This window comes from Vulpes lagopus, chromosome 20 (genome assembly GCF_018345385.1).
Source record: "Vulpes lagopus strain Blue_001 chromosome 20, ASM1834538v1, whole genome shotgun sequence".
NCBI classification, from domain to species: domain Eukaryota; kingdom Metazoa; phylum Chordata; class Mammalia; order Carnivora; family Canidae; genus Vulpes; species Vulpes lagopus.
This window is the reverse complement of record NC_054843.1, coordinates 12661237-12677087: the sequence shown is the minus strand read 5'-3', so window position 1 is coordinate 12677087 and position 15851 is coordinate 12661237. Positions and strand designations below refer to the sequence as shown.

Sequence of the window (15851 nt, the reverse complement as noted above, 5' to 3'; positions counted from 1 at the left end):
CAACATCAATTTTAATTCTACTAAAGTACAGTACCAGAGAAAAGAAAAACTAAAAGGAGAGATCATTTTTGGTCTATCAAATTAACAAGATAAAAAGAAAAGAGAAACACACACCTGTATACATTTCTGGTGGTACAACCTTTATGGATGATGATTTAGCAATAAAAGCAAAGTCTTATTTGATCCAACAATTCTACATTAAGAAATTTATTGTAAGGAAAACAATTAAGATGCATCTAATTTTTTCTTCCAGGCCAGCCACTGAAGTGAAATGTCCAAAAGGAACTGAATAAATTGTGGAAACAATCATGCAATGAAATTTTTTGTCGACATTTTATGATAAATTCAGTGGGAAAAGTAGGTTATCAATGTCAGTGAGGTTCTTTTTTTTTTTTTTTAAGATTTTATTTATTCATGAGACACAGAGAGGCAGAGAGACAGGCAGATGGAGAAGCAGACTCCCTGCAGGGAGCCCGATGTGGGACTCCATCCCAGGATCCTGGGATCATGCCCTGAACCAAAGGCAGACAGAGTCAATCACTGAACCACCCAAGCATCTGAAAGTCATTGGTTTTTTTTATGAATGTACGTGTATATAATAATAAAAAAAAGAATAGATCCAAACATAAATATAAGAGTAATTTGGGGTGGTCGCATGTAGGTAATTTAAAATTTTTTCCACTTTACTTATTTGGACTTTGATTTGCTACTATGAAAGCTTCTACTGATCATGTTTTTGGTCTGTTGGGACTCCTAACTCCTACCTCTCAGCTAGTAGTCAAAGGCCATGGATCAAAGACAATGTTACACACATGTATTGGTATATACTACATGGCACAGCTCCAGCATGGGGGGAGAGGACAGATGTATAAACCTGACAAGACAGATGTGTGCTAATCACATGGTTATAAAACCAGATACAACTGCAAAACTGAAAAATGATTTATGATAGAAGCAGGGAAAAGCTGGAAAAGCTTTACAAAGTGATTTCATTTGAAATACTTCAAGATGAGTTAAAGGTCAGCAAATTAGACAGGGCAAATAGTAGAGGAGGCACATCAAGCTCAGGGAAGAGTCATGTCAAGTACACAGGAAACTTGTTGAGTGCCTACCTCAGACTAAGTGCTCAATCAAAAGAACTGCTATAAACGTTTATTTTGTTAAAAATACAAACCTGAGTGATTAAAAAGAACATCTAGTGACAACTTTCTTTGTAGAGTGGCTTTAGAAGCAAGCATGCAAATTTACAATTTACAAAGTAAATTACAAATATTGATCATAACTAAAATGAGATACTAATAAAATGGATAGTTACCTTTTTGATGAACTTTTCTACTATTTGAACTACATGCTTATAAAGCTGAAAAAAATTAGAAGAAAATTACTGTACAATTTATATACTTCTATATTTTCAGTAATGGTATTAGAAAATACTTAAAACATAATTTGCACAATCTGAGTAATTCTCAAGATAATACTGAATGACCCATGATAATCCCTAGTCAATAAGTGAACAATCATAAATTAAAGAGAATTAACTAAAACAGAAATTACAAAAATCCCTCCAAAAAGGAGGTCTTTTTCTTAGATTCTTAATCAGTAATCCTTAATAAAGCAGTGTATCAGACAACTTTACAAAAGGGATAAAAACAGTGGAACTGGAACTAAATAATGCAGTTTCTAATAGGAGTCACTTATTTAAGGTGTGATCTTGAGGAAAACATTTAACTTCATGGAGCCTAAGCTTTTTTTTTTTTTTAAATATATGAGGCAAATACTCGGCTGATTTATGACAAGAATTAAGTAAAACAAAGGAAAAAAACCCTTTTCATTCTCCTGTCTACTTCTGTTAATTCAATTTTCTGACACACACACACGCAACTATATGAGGCAAAAGATGTGCTAACTGGCTGGACTGTGTTAATCATTTCATAATGTGTTATGTGTATCAAACCAACATGTTCTATTATATTATTAAATATATTCAATTTTATTTGTCAATTATACCTCAGCAAAGCTGAAGAAATATAAAGGGGAAATACTAAACAACAAAAAAGGAAAAAAGCAGGTTTTGAAATAATACGTTACAGTTCGAACACACTCTATTCTCATGTGCCTTCAGCAAAAGCTAGTTAGAACTCTTTGATTCAGGCCTAAACTAACAGAATGAATTCTCACATTTCTCAGTTATTTTCAAAATTTCTAAAACATTTTTTGAATTAAATATATTTATTTTATTCTTACCTTAATAGCTTTAATAGCAGCTTTAGTGATAAGAATCATCTTGGCTCGAGAGATGGGAGGTTTCATATCCATAAGTGAAAAGAGCTTAAAAAACAAAAATAATTTAAAAATAAAGGTAAAGTCAGAGGTCAATTCCCTCCAGTCCTACAAAGATAATGTAATTTATTAACTAAAAGAATAACAAACTTTTGGAACTAAGTTGAATAATTTAGCTAGTAAAGAAAACCCAAGTGCTTTCCTACATACCTGCATCACTGCTAAGAAAATACAATGGGAAAATACACCAAAAATAACAAAAAAAGAAAAAATATTAAGAAATTACAAAACCTATAACTGAAAAAAATCATAAAATTTTACTGAAGAACACAAAAATAATTTGAATGGAAACATACTGGGAGTTTCTGGATTAAATGTGGCAATAATATGACTCAATATTTAATGCAAACCTCACTGAGATTTTGGAGAACTTCAAGTAATTCTAAGGTTCATTTGGAGAAAGATGTATTCAATCAGGCAAGAAATTTAAAATGCTGGAATTAACGATTTCTTGATTTAATCAGCATAAAAATAGTGCCATATTCAACAAATCTCACAACAGAAAGTCCAACAATCACGTGCTCTCCATGAGATTTAACCACATATGCATATTTCTTCCCCCAAAGTTTAAATCCAACCAAGACTTAATGGAGCCCACAGAGTTACAACGATAAAATTCTGACATCAAGAAGCTTACATTTTTAAAAAATTTTTTTTTCTTTTTTTAAGATATGAGAGAGTGTGTGCGCCTGCACCCACTCATGGGACTCCATCCCAGGACCCCTGAGATCATGACCTGAGCCTAAACCAATAGTCAGACACTCAATCCACTGAGCCACTCAGGCGCCACTGTTTACTTTTGTTTAACCATGGGTATGTACCCTAGGACTTCTAAAAAGGTAATCTGTGGGTTCTTTTTTTTTTTTAAGTGGGCTCCAGCTGCAGTGTGGAGCCCAATGCAGCATGGCCTGAACTCATCTCTAGCTAAGATCAAGGGCTGGATGTTTAACCAACTGAGGCACCCCTAAAAAGACATTATGAAATAATTAAGTTTTAGGGCTTTATATGATCATATTTCCATTTCTTTCCAAATTATGCTGACATTCCAAATATGGAATCTCTAAGACACAGATCTTTACTAGATCACTAGGAAGCTAACCTAAAGTACCAAAGTATAAATAGCCCCACAATTGGCAACATATCCTAAAAATTCAGAGGATTTTCACAGCTTTTCACAACTACAAACACAATGGTAATATAGAAAACAGTAAGCATAATATTAGAAAAGGTATGGAATACCAGAAATAAACAATACAAGAACCAGATACTCTGGTTTAAACAGAGAAAGGTAGAAATTTTCCTTTGGTAATACTAAGATTTAAAAAAAAAAAAATGGGAGAGGGCAGCCCTGGTGGCTCAGCGGTTTAGCGCCGCCTTCAGCCCCAGGATGGAATCCCACGTCAGGCTCCCTGCATGGAATCCGCTTCTCCCTCTGCCTGTGCCTTTCTGTGTTTGTGTGTGTGTGTCTCATGATTAAATAAATAAAATCTTTAAAAAAAAAAAAAAAAAAAAGGGAGAAACAAAGATATTTACAAAGGGATTTGTTTAAAAAATGTGATTCTCTAAATAAGGTCATGATTATTTATCAATGTAATAAAAATTATCCTTGAGAATAAATGCCCACTAACAGATAACAATTAAAAAGGAAACCCGTGTGTGTGTGTCTCTCATGATTAAATAAATAAAATCTTAAAAAAAAAAAAAGGGAGAAACACAAGATATTTACAAAGGGATTTGTTTAAAAAAAATGTGATTCTCTAAATAAGGTCAAGATTATTATTTATCAATGTAATAAAAATTATCCTTGAGAATAAATGCCCACTAACAGATAACAATTAAAAAGGAAACCGTAAACTTTGAGACTATACAAACTGATGGGAAATGAAAAAACAAACTATTACAACTTATTTCCAAATTATAAAAATGTAAACAATGTAAAAAAGTATATTGCATGCATTTTTAAAAAAGATTTTATTTATTTATTAGAAACACAGAGAGAGAGAGGTTGAGAGAGAGAGAGAGAGGCAGAGACACAGGCAGAGGGAGAAGCAGGCTCCATGCAGGGAGCCCAGGATCATGCCCAGGGCCCAAGGCGGCGCCAAACCGCTAAGCCACCAGGGCCGCCCTATTGCATGCATTTATAAAGGATATATTCTTACCATTTACAAGCTATAAAATTTAAGTCAATTGTTTATTACTGCTGTTCTATTTCCTTCTCTGTACCTTAATGTAGAGAAGGGGAATGCAAAAATGTTTATACGTGGATGTTGAGAATGAACAACAATGAGAACTATTTCTCTGTCACTAAAAGCTTACAGAATCATATTTTCATGAAGTCTAAGCAAAAGCTAATATTCATTTAATGTACCAAAAAGCACTTGATTATGTCAGCAGTAAGCAACCTGCCATATAAAAACCCCCGCCAACTGAGCACACAAGACTAGTGTGCCATCCAATAAAATACTCCGTAACTTGTTAAAAAAAATTAAATTACAGACTACATCATATAGCAGTATAACCATTCATGCAAAAGACCAGCAAGAGAACCCTCAAGCGCTATATCCATTATCTAAGAGACAGTGAAAAAGGTGTTAAACACTTCATGAAGAAAAAGATGACTTTTGGAAGAGAGGAGGGAACCAACATCTGAGTGCCTACAATGTATAAGGAAGAATTAAATTCAGTGATATATAATTTAATTTTATTAACAATTGGAGGAGGTGGGTGATGGGTATTAAAGCAGGTACTTAAAAAAAAAATAAATAAATAAAGCAGGTACTTGTGATGGGCACTGGGTGTTGTAAGTGATGAATCATTAAAGTCTACACCTGAAACCAATTTTACCGTGTGTTAACTAACTAGAATTTATATAAAAACTTGGGAGAAAAAAAATCATATTAACAGCTAACACAGATTATCTCCCACCTGTTCTGAATGATGCCCAGGAAATGGTTTTGAACTATACTTTGTAGATTTTATAGCTCAAAAGTCCTAATAGCACATTCATACCTTTAACACAATGCTGCTAAGGGATTAAATACATACAGGACCTTAACTATGATAGGGAATACAGACAAACTATCAAGCAGGCACCTGTGCCTGTCTATATATATATATATATATATATATATATATATATATATATATATATATATATATATAGTACTGACTCAGGGATAATGACAAAACATACTGAATATAATTTGGGATGCCTACTGAAATGCAGGCAGATATAAAATTAGGGATCTTGGACACGGAAAAGGTCCAGGCTAGAAAATGAAAAGTCACAGAATAAAAGCCAGGAGTACAGGTGAGGAAAAATCTATAGTAAGAAAGCCAAAAACATATACCAAAAATTCCACTGTGGTATAGAGAAAGGGACTGCACAAATGAACATCAGGACAAATACCAGAAATCAAAGGCATTTGGCACGGTCGAATATGGAAAGGTGTGCAAATCAAACCTTGTTTGGTGGCTTAAACAGAGAACTGTTTTTGAAAGTGATTTCAAAGTCAACTAGTAAAGAAGTGGCAGTTGAGGGGGTGGAAATGCAGTTTTGGATTATTTTTCATTAATTTAACAAATCTCTGAGGGCTTATTAGGAAGTATCAAGTTCAGTGTCTGGTACATTGAGCCATGTCTCAATGCCTTACAAATGACCATTCTTAAAATACCTCTTACTTGTAAGCACCATGATGCTTCTATCAAATTTAAATTTTTTAGATGTTCTTTACTTTCCTTTACAAATGCCTTTCTTAAATCTTAAAGTTGAAAATCTGTATTTGATATAATTTATGAAGAAAAATACTACAGGCAGATAAGTGTCAAAACCAGAGATTTAAAAAGTAACTTTTAAAAGCTCAATGAATGTTACTAACATTTTACTGACTCCTTCAAAGCACAAATTTATCGGTGTCTACCTTTCACAAGGCAAAAAGGTTCCGAGACATTTAGATCAATGCTTTCATTGGATATAGAGACCCAAAAGTTATGCTGAAACTGATACACCTACCTATAACCATGTGCACTGACACCACCTATTTAAATAGAAACACTAATGGCCTATGTGGTAGTTAGATATTTCAATTCCATTTTACAGATGAAAACACTGAGGCACAAAAGTTCAAGAATCTGCTCAAAACTATAAAGCTAATAAAGTGGTAAATTTAATCTGTGGTTCACTACTACACAAAGCTCAAGTTCTTTCCAACAACTACCTAACAATAAAGAAATTATTTAATTAATGCTATATTACCTTGGAGGAATGAATAGCACAGACATTGAAGATGATAATAATCTTAGATAAGAAAGAGTTAATTGATATGTTGGCTGAGGAATCTCTCAGAAGTATATGACCTTGTGGTGATCTAAGGTTCATACTATAGTTCCTGAATTTTAAAAAACAATTAAATTCCTGTTAAAGAAATGATCAGAACACAAGATCAATAATCAACTGTCTGGGAAATCTTGACTCTCCCACTTGCTAGCTATGAGAAATTGTTTCTTCATCCGTAAAATGAAAATAATAACCCCTACTTTTTAGGGAAGTTTTATACAAACAACACATATAAAAAGCACTTAATGCAGCACCTAGCACAGAGTAAGTACACAACAGATGTTACCTACTATTAACACTACACATAATTTTATTGAAAGGAGAGAGAATCCTGAAAATAACCCAGGAGTGTTTTTCAAACTGTGGGTTGAGATATATTAGAATATAAAAATGAGCTTAATGGGTGTGACACAAGTTTTTTAGTGGAATAGAGTAAAAAATAAAACAAACAGCATTGTACACAGCAAGGGTAAGTACTATTTGGTGAAATTTCTCAGTTTTTTGTGTGGGTATGTATGCAAAAGCACCTCTCTATGTAAAATTATGTATCTTAGTATAGGGGTGACAGTCAAATAATGTGAAAGGCAAGGACTCAGAGAAAAATTCTTTTGTTTTAGAAGTGAGGAAAATAAAGCCCAAACCAACTGCTGTCAACTTTCAGTAATGAATAGATTCTTTAAGCCATTAACACATTTCTGATAAACAAACTGTGGGGAAAAAAGCAGCACTATCAAGTTAGAAAAAAATTTTCCTACTTTTCAATCAAGTTTAGAATACAGAGTATACATAGAGTAGAAAGAAGGTAAAGATAATTTGGGCTCTAGTTATTTCTGACCAACATCCAATCTCAGCCAACAAACCTCAAGAAAAAAAACCTATTGGATTTATATAAATGTGTGAGAACCATAAAATTTAATTCCGACAAACTCTACTAGAGAGAAAAAAAAAATCAGATACTGTAGGTATTCTGGAAAGAGTCAGAAAGACCTGGTTTTGATTATGGGTCCAGCCATGTACACAATTCTGGGCAAATTACATAACTTCTGTAGGGTGCAGTGTCCTCATATGTAAAAAGGACACGGTAGTTAATCTACTTCGGAGGTTTCAATGAGAACTGAATTCGTTTTGGCAGATGGAATGACTAGTGTATCAACTGCAAGTGCTCCATAAATATCACTAGGAGCAGCACTCTCCCTATTACAGCCCCTATTCCCAATAAATGTAATCTGTCAATGAAAACAAGTATATCAAAGCAGCCAGAGAAACCCATGCAATTCTCATATAAAACAGCAGAAGCAGTAGGCAAAAAAGGGTACAAGACCCCCTTGGAAGGCATTAGTAGAAAAAAATGTACTTGCTGGAAACAGATGTGAGTTTGGCTTTTTGCTGTCACTAGCTGAGTAACTACAAAAAGTATAAATAAATGTAAACACAGTCTTGCTACACGACAATATAGAGAAGATTGAGATACAAAATAGTCCAAAAATTCATCATGATCTCTTATATCAGTAAGGAATAGTTTCAAGAAAAGGTAAAGAATGGGGCCAGCCCCGGTGGCGCAGCGGTTTAGCGCCGCCTGCAGCCCAGGGCGTGATCCTGGAGACCCGGGATCGAGTCCCACATCAGGCTCCCAGCATGGTGCCTGCTTCTCCCTCTGCCTGTGTCTCTGCCTCTTTCTCTCTCTAGCTGTGTCTCTATGAATAAATAAATAAAATCTTAAAAAAAAAAAAGTAAAGAATGAAAATATTTGGCTTATGATGCCTGTAGAATTCGGTTTGAGGTCGTCAAAGTAACATGATACACTGCTATTTGCTAACAGTATAAACTGACTAGTTAACCTGTAAACTTCAAGGATCTTTCAAATATGAAAAAAGGGATTAACAGTATATTTCATCTCATAAGGCTATTAGGATTAAATGATAATATACATAAATCTCAGCCTCGTACCTAACATATTAAGTAACTCACTAAATAAAGCTATACAATGTCCTGAGAATCTACACACACAGAGTTCATTTTTTGTAATATCTTTTTTGTATTTCACCTACTATTCAAGTATTGCATTTAGAGAAATATTCTCTACAGTGACAATACTGTAGTATCAAAGACTCTTAAAGCTGTAATAGCATTTTAGGACTAATCTGGTACTTACACTGAATTCAGAAATACTTTTACACCTGCAGCTCCTGCCTAGTGACATAAGGCTTAATATCTCCTAACTAATCAGCTCTGATGGTTACAGAGGCCTCCTGTGTGCTAACCCCCAATCTCCCTTCTGATACTTTCCCTCCCCGTTTCCATTCTGAATAGTGATCTCTCTTGCATGACAAAATATTTAAAGAGAACTAAATATGTTTCCCACTCAACTATCTTCTTCAACTATTAGTAAAATGATTATTTCTAGATGTATCCTGGCTAATTCCTTTGTATGGTATTCCCAAATTGACATCATCCAGATGCATTACTGTTAATGGAAACTAGTGGACTGTATTATTATTAGTTTCCCATTTCTGCAATAACACATTACCACAAACTTAGAAGCCTAAGAACACCACAAATTTATCTTATAGTTTTGGAGGTCAGAATCTCAGTAATCTGAATTTAAGGTGTTAGCTGGGCTACTACATTCTTTCTGGAGGCTCTAGGGCAGCAGAATCTATTCCTTGGCTTTTCCAACTTCTGCAAGGTATCTACATTCCTTTGGCTCATGGTCTCTTCTTCCATCTTTAAAGCCAACAGGGTAGCATCTTGTCCTCCTCGACCTCTGTGCTTCTGCTGTCACATCACTTTCTGACTCTCCTGTCTCTCTTATATAAGGACCTTTGGGATTACATTGGGCCCATCTAAATTAACCCATCCCAAGATCCGTAACCCAATCAGATCTGCACAATAAGGCCAACATATAAGAGATTCCAGGATTCCAGAAGTGGATGGGGGGGGAATAAATGAATGAACGATCAATCGATCTTTCAAAAAAAAAAAAAACTGACACAGAGAGAAAACTCTCAAACCGTTTTCAATGGAATCTCTATCAAAACTCGATCTTCATGTTGGCTTTGCGTTGTTTTCTAACAGTCCTTTCAACCTGCTTAGGTCATCTGGAAATAATTTTCTGCTACTTGATGCACCAGCTACTCCAATCAGCTTATAAATTTCATGAACTTTCATAAATACACTTTATATATGCCTTCCTCCAAATCAAGGGGTTTTTTTGTTTTTTGTTTTTTAATTAATAAGAACAGGACCTACTTGTGGGATGACCCTATCTGATAGTCCTTGGACACTGCCTGTCAGGTAAAATTCACGTAATAATACTCTCATCCTGCCTATATTTTTCTAATTTATTCATGATGAAGTCATGACAAATATCTTTCTGAAATATCTGGTTTATAGTCCTCACTAGACAAAACACTTCACAGAAGAAAAAAAGTTTAATTCGGTCAGTTATGAATTGTTAGTGGATCTGTTCTGGCTCCTAGATTAGAAATTTCCAGAAGTTCATAAAACAAATCAACAGAACCAGCAAAGATAAAAGTTATTGGCATTGAGTCTTCGAGTTCTGGCATGGAGTCTTTTCCTATTCTTGAAAGAGAGCTGTCAAAGCAGGGAAAAGAATTAGAATATTGTATTAGTCTAAATAACCCTTCTAACCTCTAATCCCAATGTTTCCTTTAGAAATCTTTCAATGGAGCACTTACCTCTACATTTTTTTCCCTAAGCTTGAAAATTTTTGCTTTCCTGAAATTTTTTATAAAAAAAATTACACTAATTATATATGCAATATTCCTTCCTATTATCACCTCCAAGATGACAAATTCTGCTTTAAGGTCCTATTATTAATACTTAATTACAAACTTTAAACAAAAAATATGAATGCTTCCAAAAGGAAATATGTACACTGACAGCGACAGGTTGCTACTCAATCTCCCTCCTGATAGATGCAGATATCAAAATGTTTAATTCTAGTCTTTCTTCCTCTTTCATTCATTTGACTTAATTTATCAGACACATGAACTGTAACTGAATAAAGAGTTAAATCCAACATAACGTTAATGTTTATTAACATATAAACACTTCAAAGTACACATTACATTTCTTAACAAAGGGAAACAATTAGGAAAAAAAACTTTTTAAAATCATTTTCTCTCTAAAGATGCTTTGTCTAATTACAGCCTAAAGACAGCTTTATAAAATACTAACACAACAATTAGGAAAGGGATAACTAATAGCTCCTTTTATATGGCATTGTACTTTATGCCTTAAAGTACATTTTATCAAAGGTTTGTTCAAACCAATACATTTACTCAGGATCATGTCCTGAGTGGCAGATGCTCAACCGCTGAGCCACCCAGGTGTCCCTAAACCAATACTTTCTTAGTTCTGAGCAATTCAACATGATAGGAGATAGGTTGAGAGGTAAAGAGAGCTGCAAACCAATCACATGCACAATGCCATTCTACCACCTATGCTGTTTTACCTGAAAGTAAAACATGTACGAACAGTAAGAGATGGTGAAACTAAAAATAATAAAGAGGTAGTTCAATTAACAAAGGAAACCCCAATAGCCAATTAATAAACACAGGAAAAAAAGTTCAACCTTTCCAAAAATCAATGAAGTACAAACAGTAAGATACAATTCTTCAATTGTCTAACTGGCATAAATGTAGATTAACATCAAGCAAAGAGGGTCCTCTACAGATGAGACCTAATTGGGGAGTTTTAGTTTCAGAAAAAAAATTTAAAGCTATGTAACAGGGCAGCCCTGGAGGCTCAGTGGTTTAGCACAGCCTTCTGCCCAGGGCCTGATCCTGGAAATCTGGGATCCAATCCCACATCGGGCTCCCTCCATGGAGCCTGCTTCTCCCTCTGCCTGTGTCTCTGCCTCTTTCTCTCTCTGTGTGTCTCTCAGGAATAAATAAATAAAATCTTAAAAAAAAAAAAAAAATAAAGCTATGTAACAGTAACAACCATATCTTTTAAGCCAACAATTCCACGTCTAGAAGTTTATCTTAAACAATAATCAGGTCCTCAAATCTTCCATGATGACCATTTAAAAATTAGAAAATAATTTGTTATTAAAAAGATCTGGGAATCATATAAAAATTTCCAAGCACAAGTGGAAGGAGAAAAAGACTAAAACACTCTAAAACATTAATGGTATTCAATGGGATGGTATTTTCTTTTATTTCCTAATTTAAATTTACATAACTTGCATTAATTTCACAAGGAAAAATATTAAAATCCATTGATTTTAAAAAAGAAATATTTTGTGTCTGAGACTAAAATCCGTTTCTCAACTTTTGATTATAAATATAAATATAATAAACATATAAAACCACCATTATCAGATACAGCTTATTCACAGATTAAACCTTGTCTTTGCAGTTCAGTTATTTTCAAGTCAATGGCTTATAATTTTTTTTTTAAAGATTTTATTTATTCATGAAACGTACACAGAGACAGGCAGAGGGAACATGATGTGGGACTTGATCCTGGGACTCCAGGATCACGCCCTGAGCTGAAAGCAGACGATCAACCTCTGAGCCATCCAGGTGTCCCAATGGCTTGTAAATCTTTAGCAAGTTTTTCAAAATTATTAAAACAATTTTTAAAAAATAGACTTAAAATTTTGCCCCTTTAAACTTTGCAGTAACTGGTGCTCTTGTGGATATAAAACCCAAATTTGAGAAATCACTGTCTTTGTGTTTTGCTGACCCCGCGCGTTGGAAAAAAGTACCCCTTTAATACTGACATACTTTACTGCCAAGCAAATTCTATTTACTTTCCATAGAGTCAAAAGTCTTTTGAAACCCAAATGTTTAACCAATTTCCAACTTGCTTAGAGGAAGGTACAGAAACAAGACAGTCTGGTATTAATATGAAATACTCCTAAGATGAAGCAAATTTATAAGGCTTTTTAAAACAAAGAGTCAGGAAAAAGAAACCATTGTCTCCCTGCTCCTACTGAGCAGTCTTTTCATTTGACTTAAACACTAGAAAATAGTTCCATTTATTTCTCCACAAAATTCACTTTTCAGATTTCTAAAGAACTCTAACCAGATATTTTTACAAGCCACGCAGCTGCACAGAATATTCTCAAGTTCAAAAATTTAAAAAAAAAAATTCAAGCTTTTCCTACATTGCTTTACCTTCTGTATCTTCCTACAAACTCTCCAACTTTTCTCCTAGTTCCAGAATTTGGAGTAATGTTTTACAAAATACACATCTATAAATACAAATAAAAATATTTAATATTCAACATAAAACTACTTTTGAGTTAACTATTTATATTTCTATGTGCATTAAGAAAACAGAATACAGGGATCCCTGGGTGGCGCAGCGGTTTGGTGCCTGCCTTTGGCCCAGGGCGCGATCCTGGAGACCCGGGATCGAATCCCACGTCGGGCTCCCGGTGCATGGAGCCTGCTTCTCCCTCTGCCTGTGACTCTGCCTCTCTCTGTGACTATCATAAATAAATAAAAAAAATTAAAAAAAAAAAAAGAAAACAGAATACAGCAGGGGTGCCTGGGTGGCACAGTTGGTTGAGCACCCAACTTTTGGTTTCAGCTCAGGTCATGATCTCAGAGTCTTGAGATAAAGCCCGGAGTCTGCTCTGTGCTCAACGGTGAGTCCACCTGAGATATTGTTTCTCTCTCCTTTTGCCTTTTCTGCCAGAGCTTGCAAGCTCTAAAATAAATAAATAAATCTTTAAAAAGGGGAAAGAGAATATGGCAAAGAATAGTTTAAATGTCATCTGCATTATTCCCCACTTTTTAATTCTATCACCAAGCCCCACTTGTTACCATTTGCTGCTGGCATAACTAATTTTCTAAGCAGTTAATTTCTGACAACTTACTCTATCAAGTATGTCCTTAATTTATTACTCATTTAAGACTAACTCTCCTACAATTTCCAAGGGTCTACCCTTAACTCAAAAAAATCTTTTGAAGTAATCTCTACACCCAACGTAGGACTCAAACTCGCAACCCCAAGATGGAGAGGAAAGTCCCATACTCTAATGACCCAGCCAACCAGGTGCCCCTCACTCAAACTTTTCACTTTAAAACCAAGGCTGCCTCTCTTTAGCAGAGCTTTTAACCTATTCAGTTCCACCTTCGGACAACAGGTCATTTTTCTATTTCTAACCTGCATTTTGGTTCACTGAACTGCAATCAATCCTCCACTTCTTTCTTTTCACTTGATCAAGAAATAGGCCAGAAGGTGACTTTAAGAAATGGCAAATATTTTATCCATGCCACTGCTCTACTAGTACAGATGCCAAATTGCAAAATTACTTCTACTGTGCTTCATTAGTGAACTTTGTGTCCCCCCAAAATTGGCTACAGAACATTATTGTGAGGGGCACCTGGGTGGGTCAGTCGGTTAAATGTCAGTCTTCAACTCTGGTCATGATCCCAGGGTTCTGGGATCAAGCCCTACAAGCCCTGCGTCCAGCATCCAGCGTCCATCCAGCTCCCTGCTTAGTGGGGAATCTGCTCCTCCCTCTCCCTCTGCTTTCTCGCTAGCTCACTCTCTCTCTCTAAAATAAATAAATCTTAAAAAAAAATTTTTGTGAATTAGGTATTTCCTCCTAGACTTTATTTTTATTTTATTTTTTTAAGATTTTATTTATTTATTCATGAAAGACAGAGGGGGGCGCGGGCAGAGGGAGAAGCAGGCTCCATGCAGGGAGCCCGATGTGGGACTTGATCCTGGGACTCCAGAATCATGCCCTGGGCCAAAGGCAGGTGCTCAACCGCTGAGCCACCCAGGGATCCCTCCTCCTAGACTTTAATAGAAGAAATAAAATTAGTTCTTGGATATGGAATCATTTGATTAGAAGAAAAAATAAAAATTATCCCATACCTCATGTATTTCATTTATAACCAGTTATTTCCACAAAGTTCTTATGAATGGATTTACGCACAAGCATGGGACAAAACTGAAAATGTTAGCATTTATAAAATCCTCAGTTTGAGACATCTGGGTGGCTCAGCAGCTGAGTGTCTGCCTTCGGCTCAGGGGGTAGTCCCAGAGTCCTGGGGTTGAGTCCTACATCAGGCTCTCTTCGAGGAGCCTGCTTCTTCCTCTATGTCTCTGCCTCTCTCTGCCTCTCATGAATAAACAAACAAAATCTTTTAAAAAATAAATAAAATTCTCAATTTAAGATTTTAGTTCTGAATATAAATCAGTAAAAGAAATACAAATGCCTTTAAGTTTTAAACATGGATCATATATGCATGACTTAAAAATTTACCAAGCTTCATTATTCTTAAACTTCTACAAATCCTTCCAAAAGTATGCATTATAGTGCACTTGCTGCCATGCTTCAGATGTACGAAAGTTGTCAGTGAGCCCTCTCCCCTCATAAACACTCCAGTAGACAAAGATCTGCTCAAAAAACTTCAGCACAACCATATGGGGTTATGGATTGGGCTCAGATGGGTACTTAGAGTACTCAGTCAAATCTCAGAACTGACTTTTTTACACAGTGTGACCTTGGTTAATTCACACCATCTCTTAGGTTTCCTTACCTTTAAAATTGAAAGAGTACAAAGGCACACCTATATAAAACTCTTAGCCCATTAGCTGCCATCTGGTAGTTAATGAGCAAATGCCCGATACTTTTCCTGGATACTTTTCCTGTCGTTCTCCTGGACGGGCCCCATTGGATTACTTCTTAAAATAGTATGTAAAAACTAAAGATACCCTATAAAACAAATTTAGGATTCAGTATCAACAAAAATTTACAGAACCTCTTGGTCGCTACCACATACTGTTTTCAGTGGAAAGAAAATCAGACCAAACAACAAAACAATGAAAATGGTGTGCTAAAAATGAATGTTTTCCTATTTTTTAAAACAAGTTTGAGATATAATTTATATACCATATGACCCCCTTAAAGTATACAATTCAGTGGGGTTTTTTTTTCTTTTTTACTATATTCAGAGTTGAGCAGCCATCAGCACTATTTTGTTTTAGAATACTTTGATCCCCTCCAAAAAATTCCATACCCATTCCTCCCCGCCACCAACCAATAATCCATGTCTCTATGGATTTGCCTATTTTTGGCATTAAACAATAATTAGAGCCTTTATAAAGATTTGAACATATCTCCAATGAACCCCAAACTTGGCTGTCCTTTCCAAAGTGACTTCTCACTCAGCATCTCTTA

At 35.1% G+C, this 15851-nt stretch overlaps 1 protein-coding gene across 2 annotated transcripts in view; it reads right to left on the bottom strand.

Moving 5' to 3' along the window:
- The window catches only part of SCAF4 (SR-related CTD associated factor 4), a 61265-nt gene that overhangs the window by 36274 nt on the left and 9140 nt on the right, over positions 1–15851 (bottom strand). For both annotated transcript variants that reach the window (XM_041735210.1, XM_041735211.1), the window contains exons 2-3: positions 2245–2328; positions 1316–1360 (exon numbers count right to left, since the gene is read on the bottom strand). In XM_041735210.1, the coding sequence (XP_041591144.1) occupies positions 1316–1360; positions 2245–2328 (129 nt within the window). The remainder of the gene's footprint in view (positions 1–1315; positions 1361–2244; positions 2329–15851) is intronic.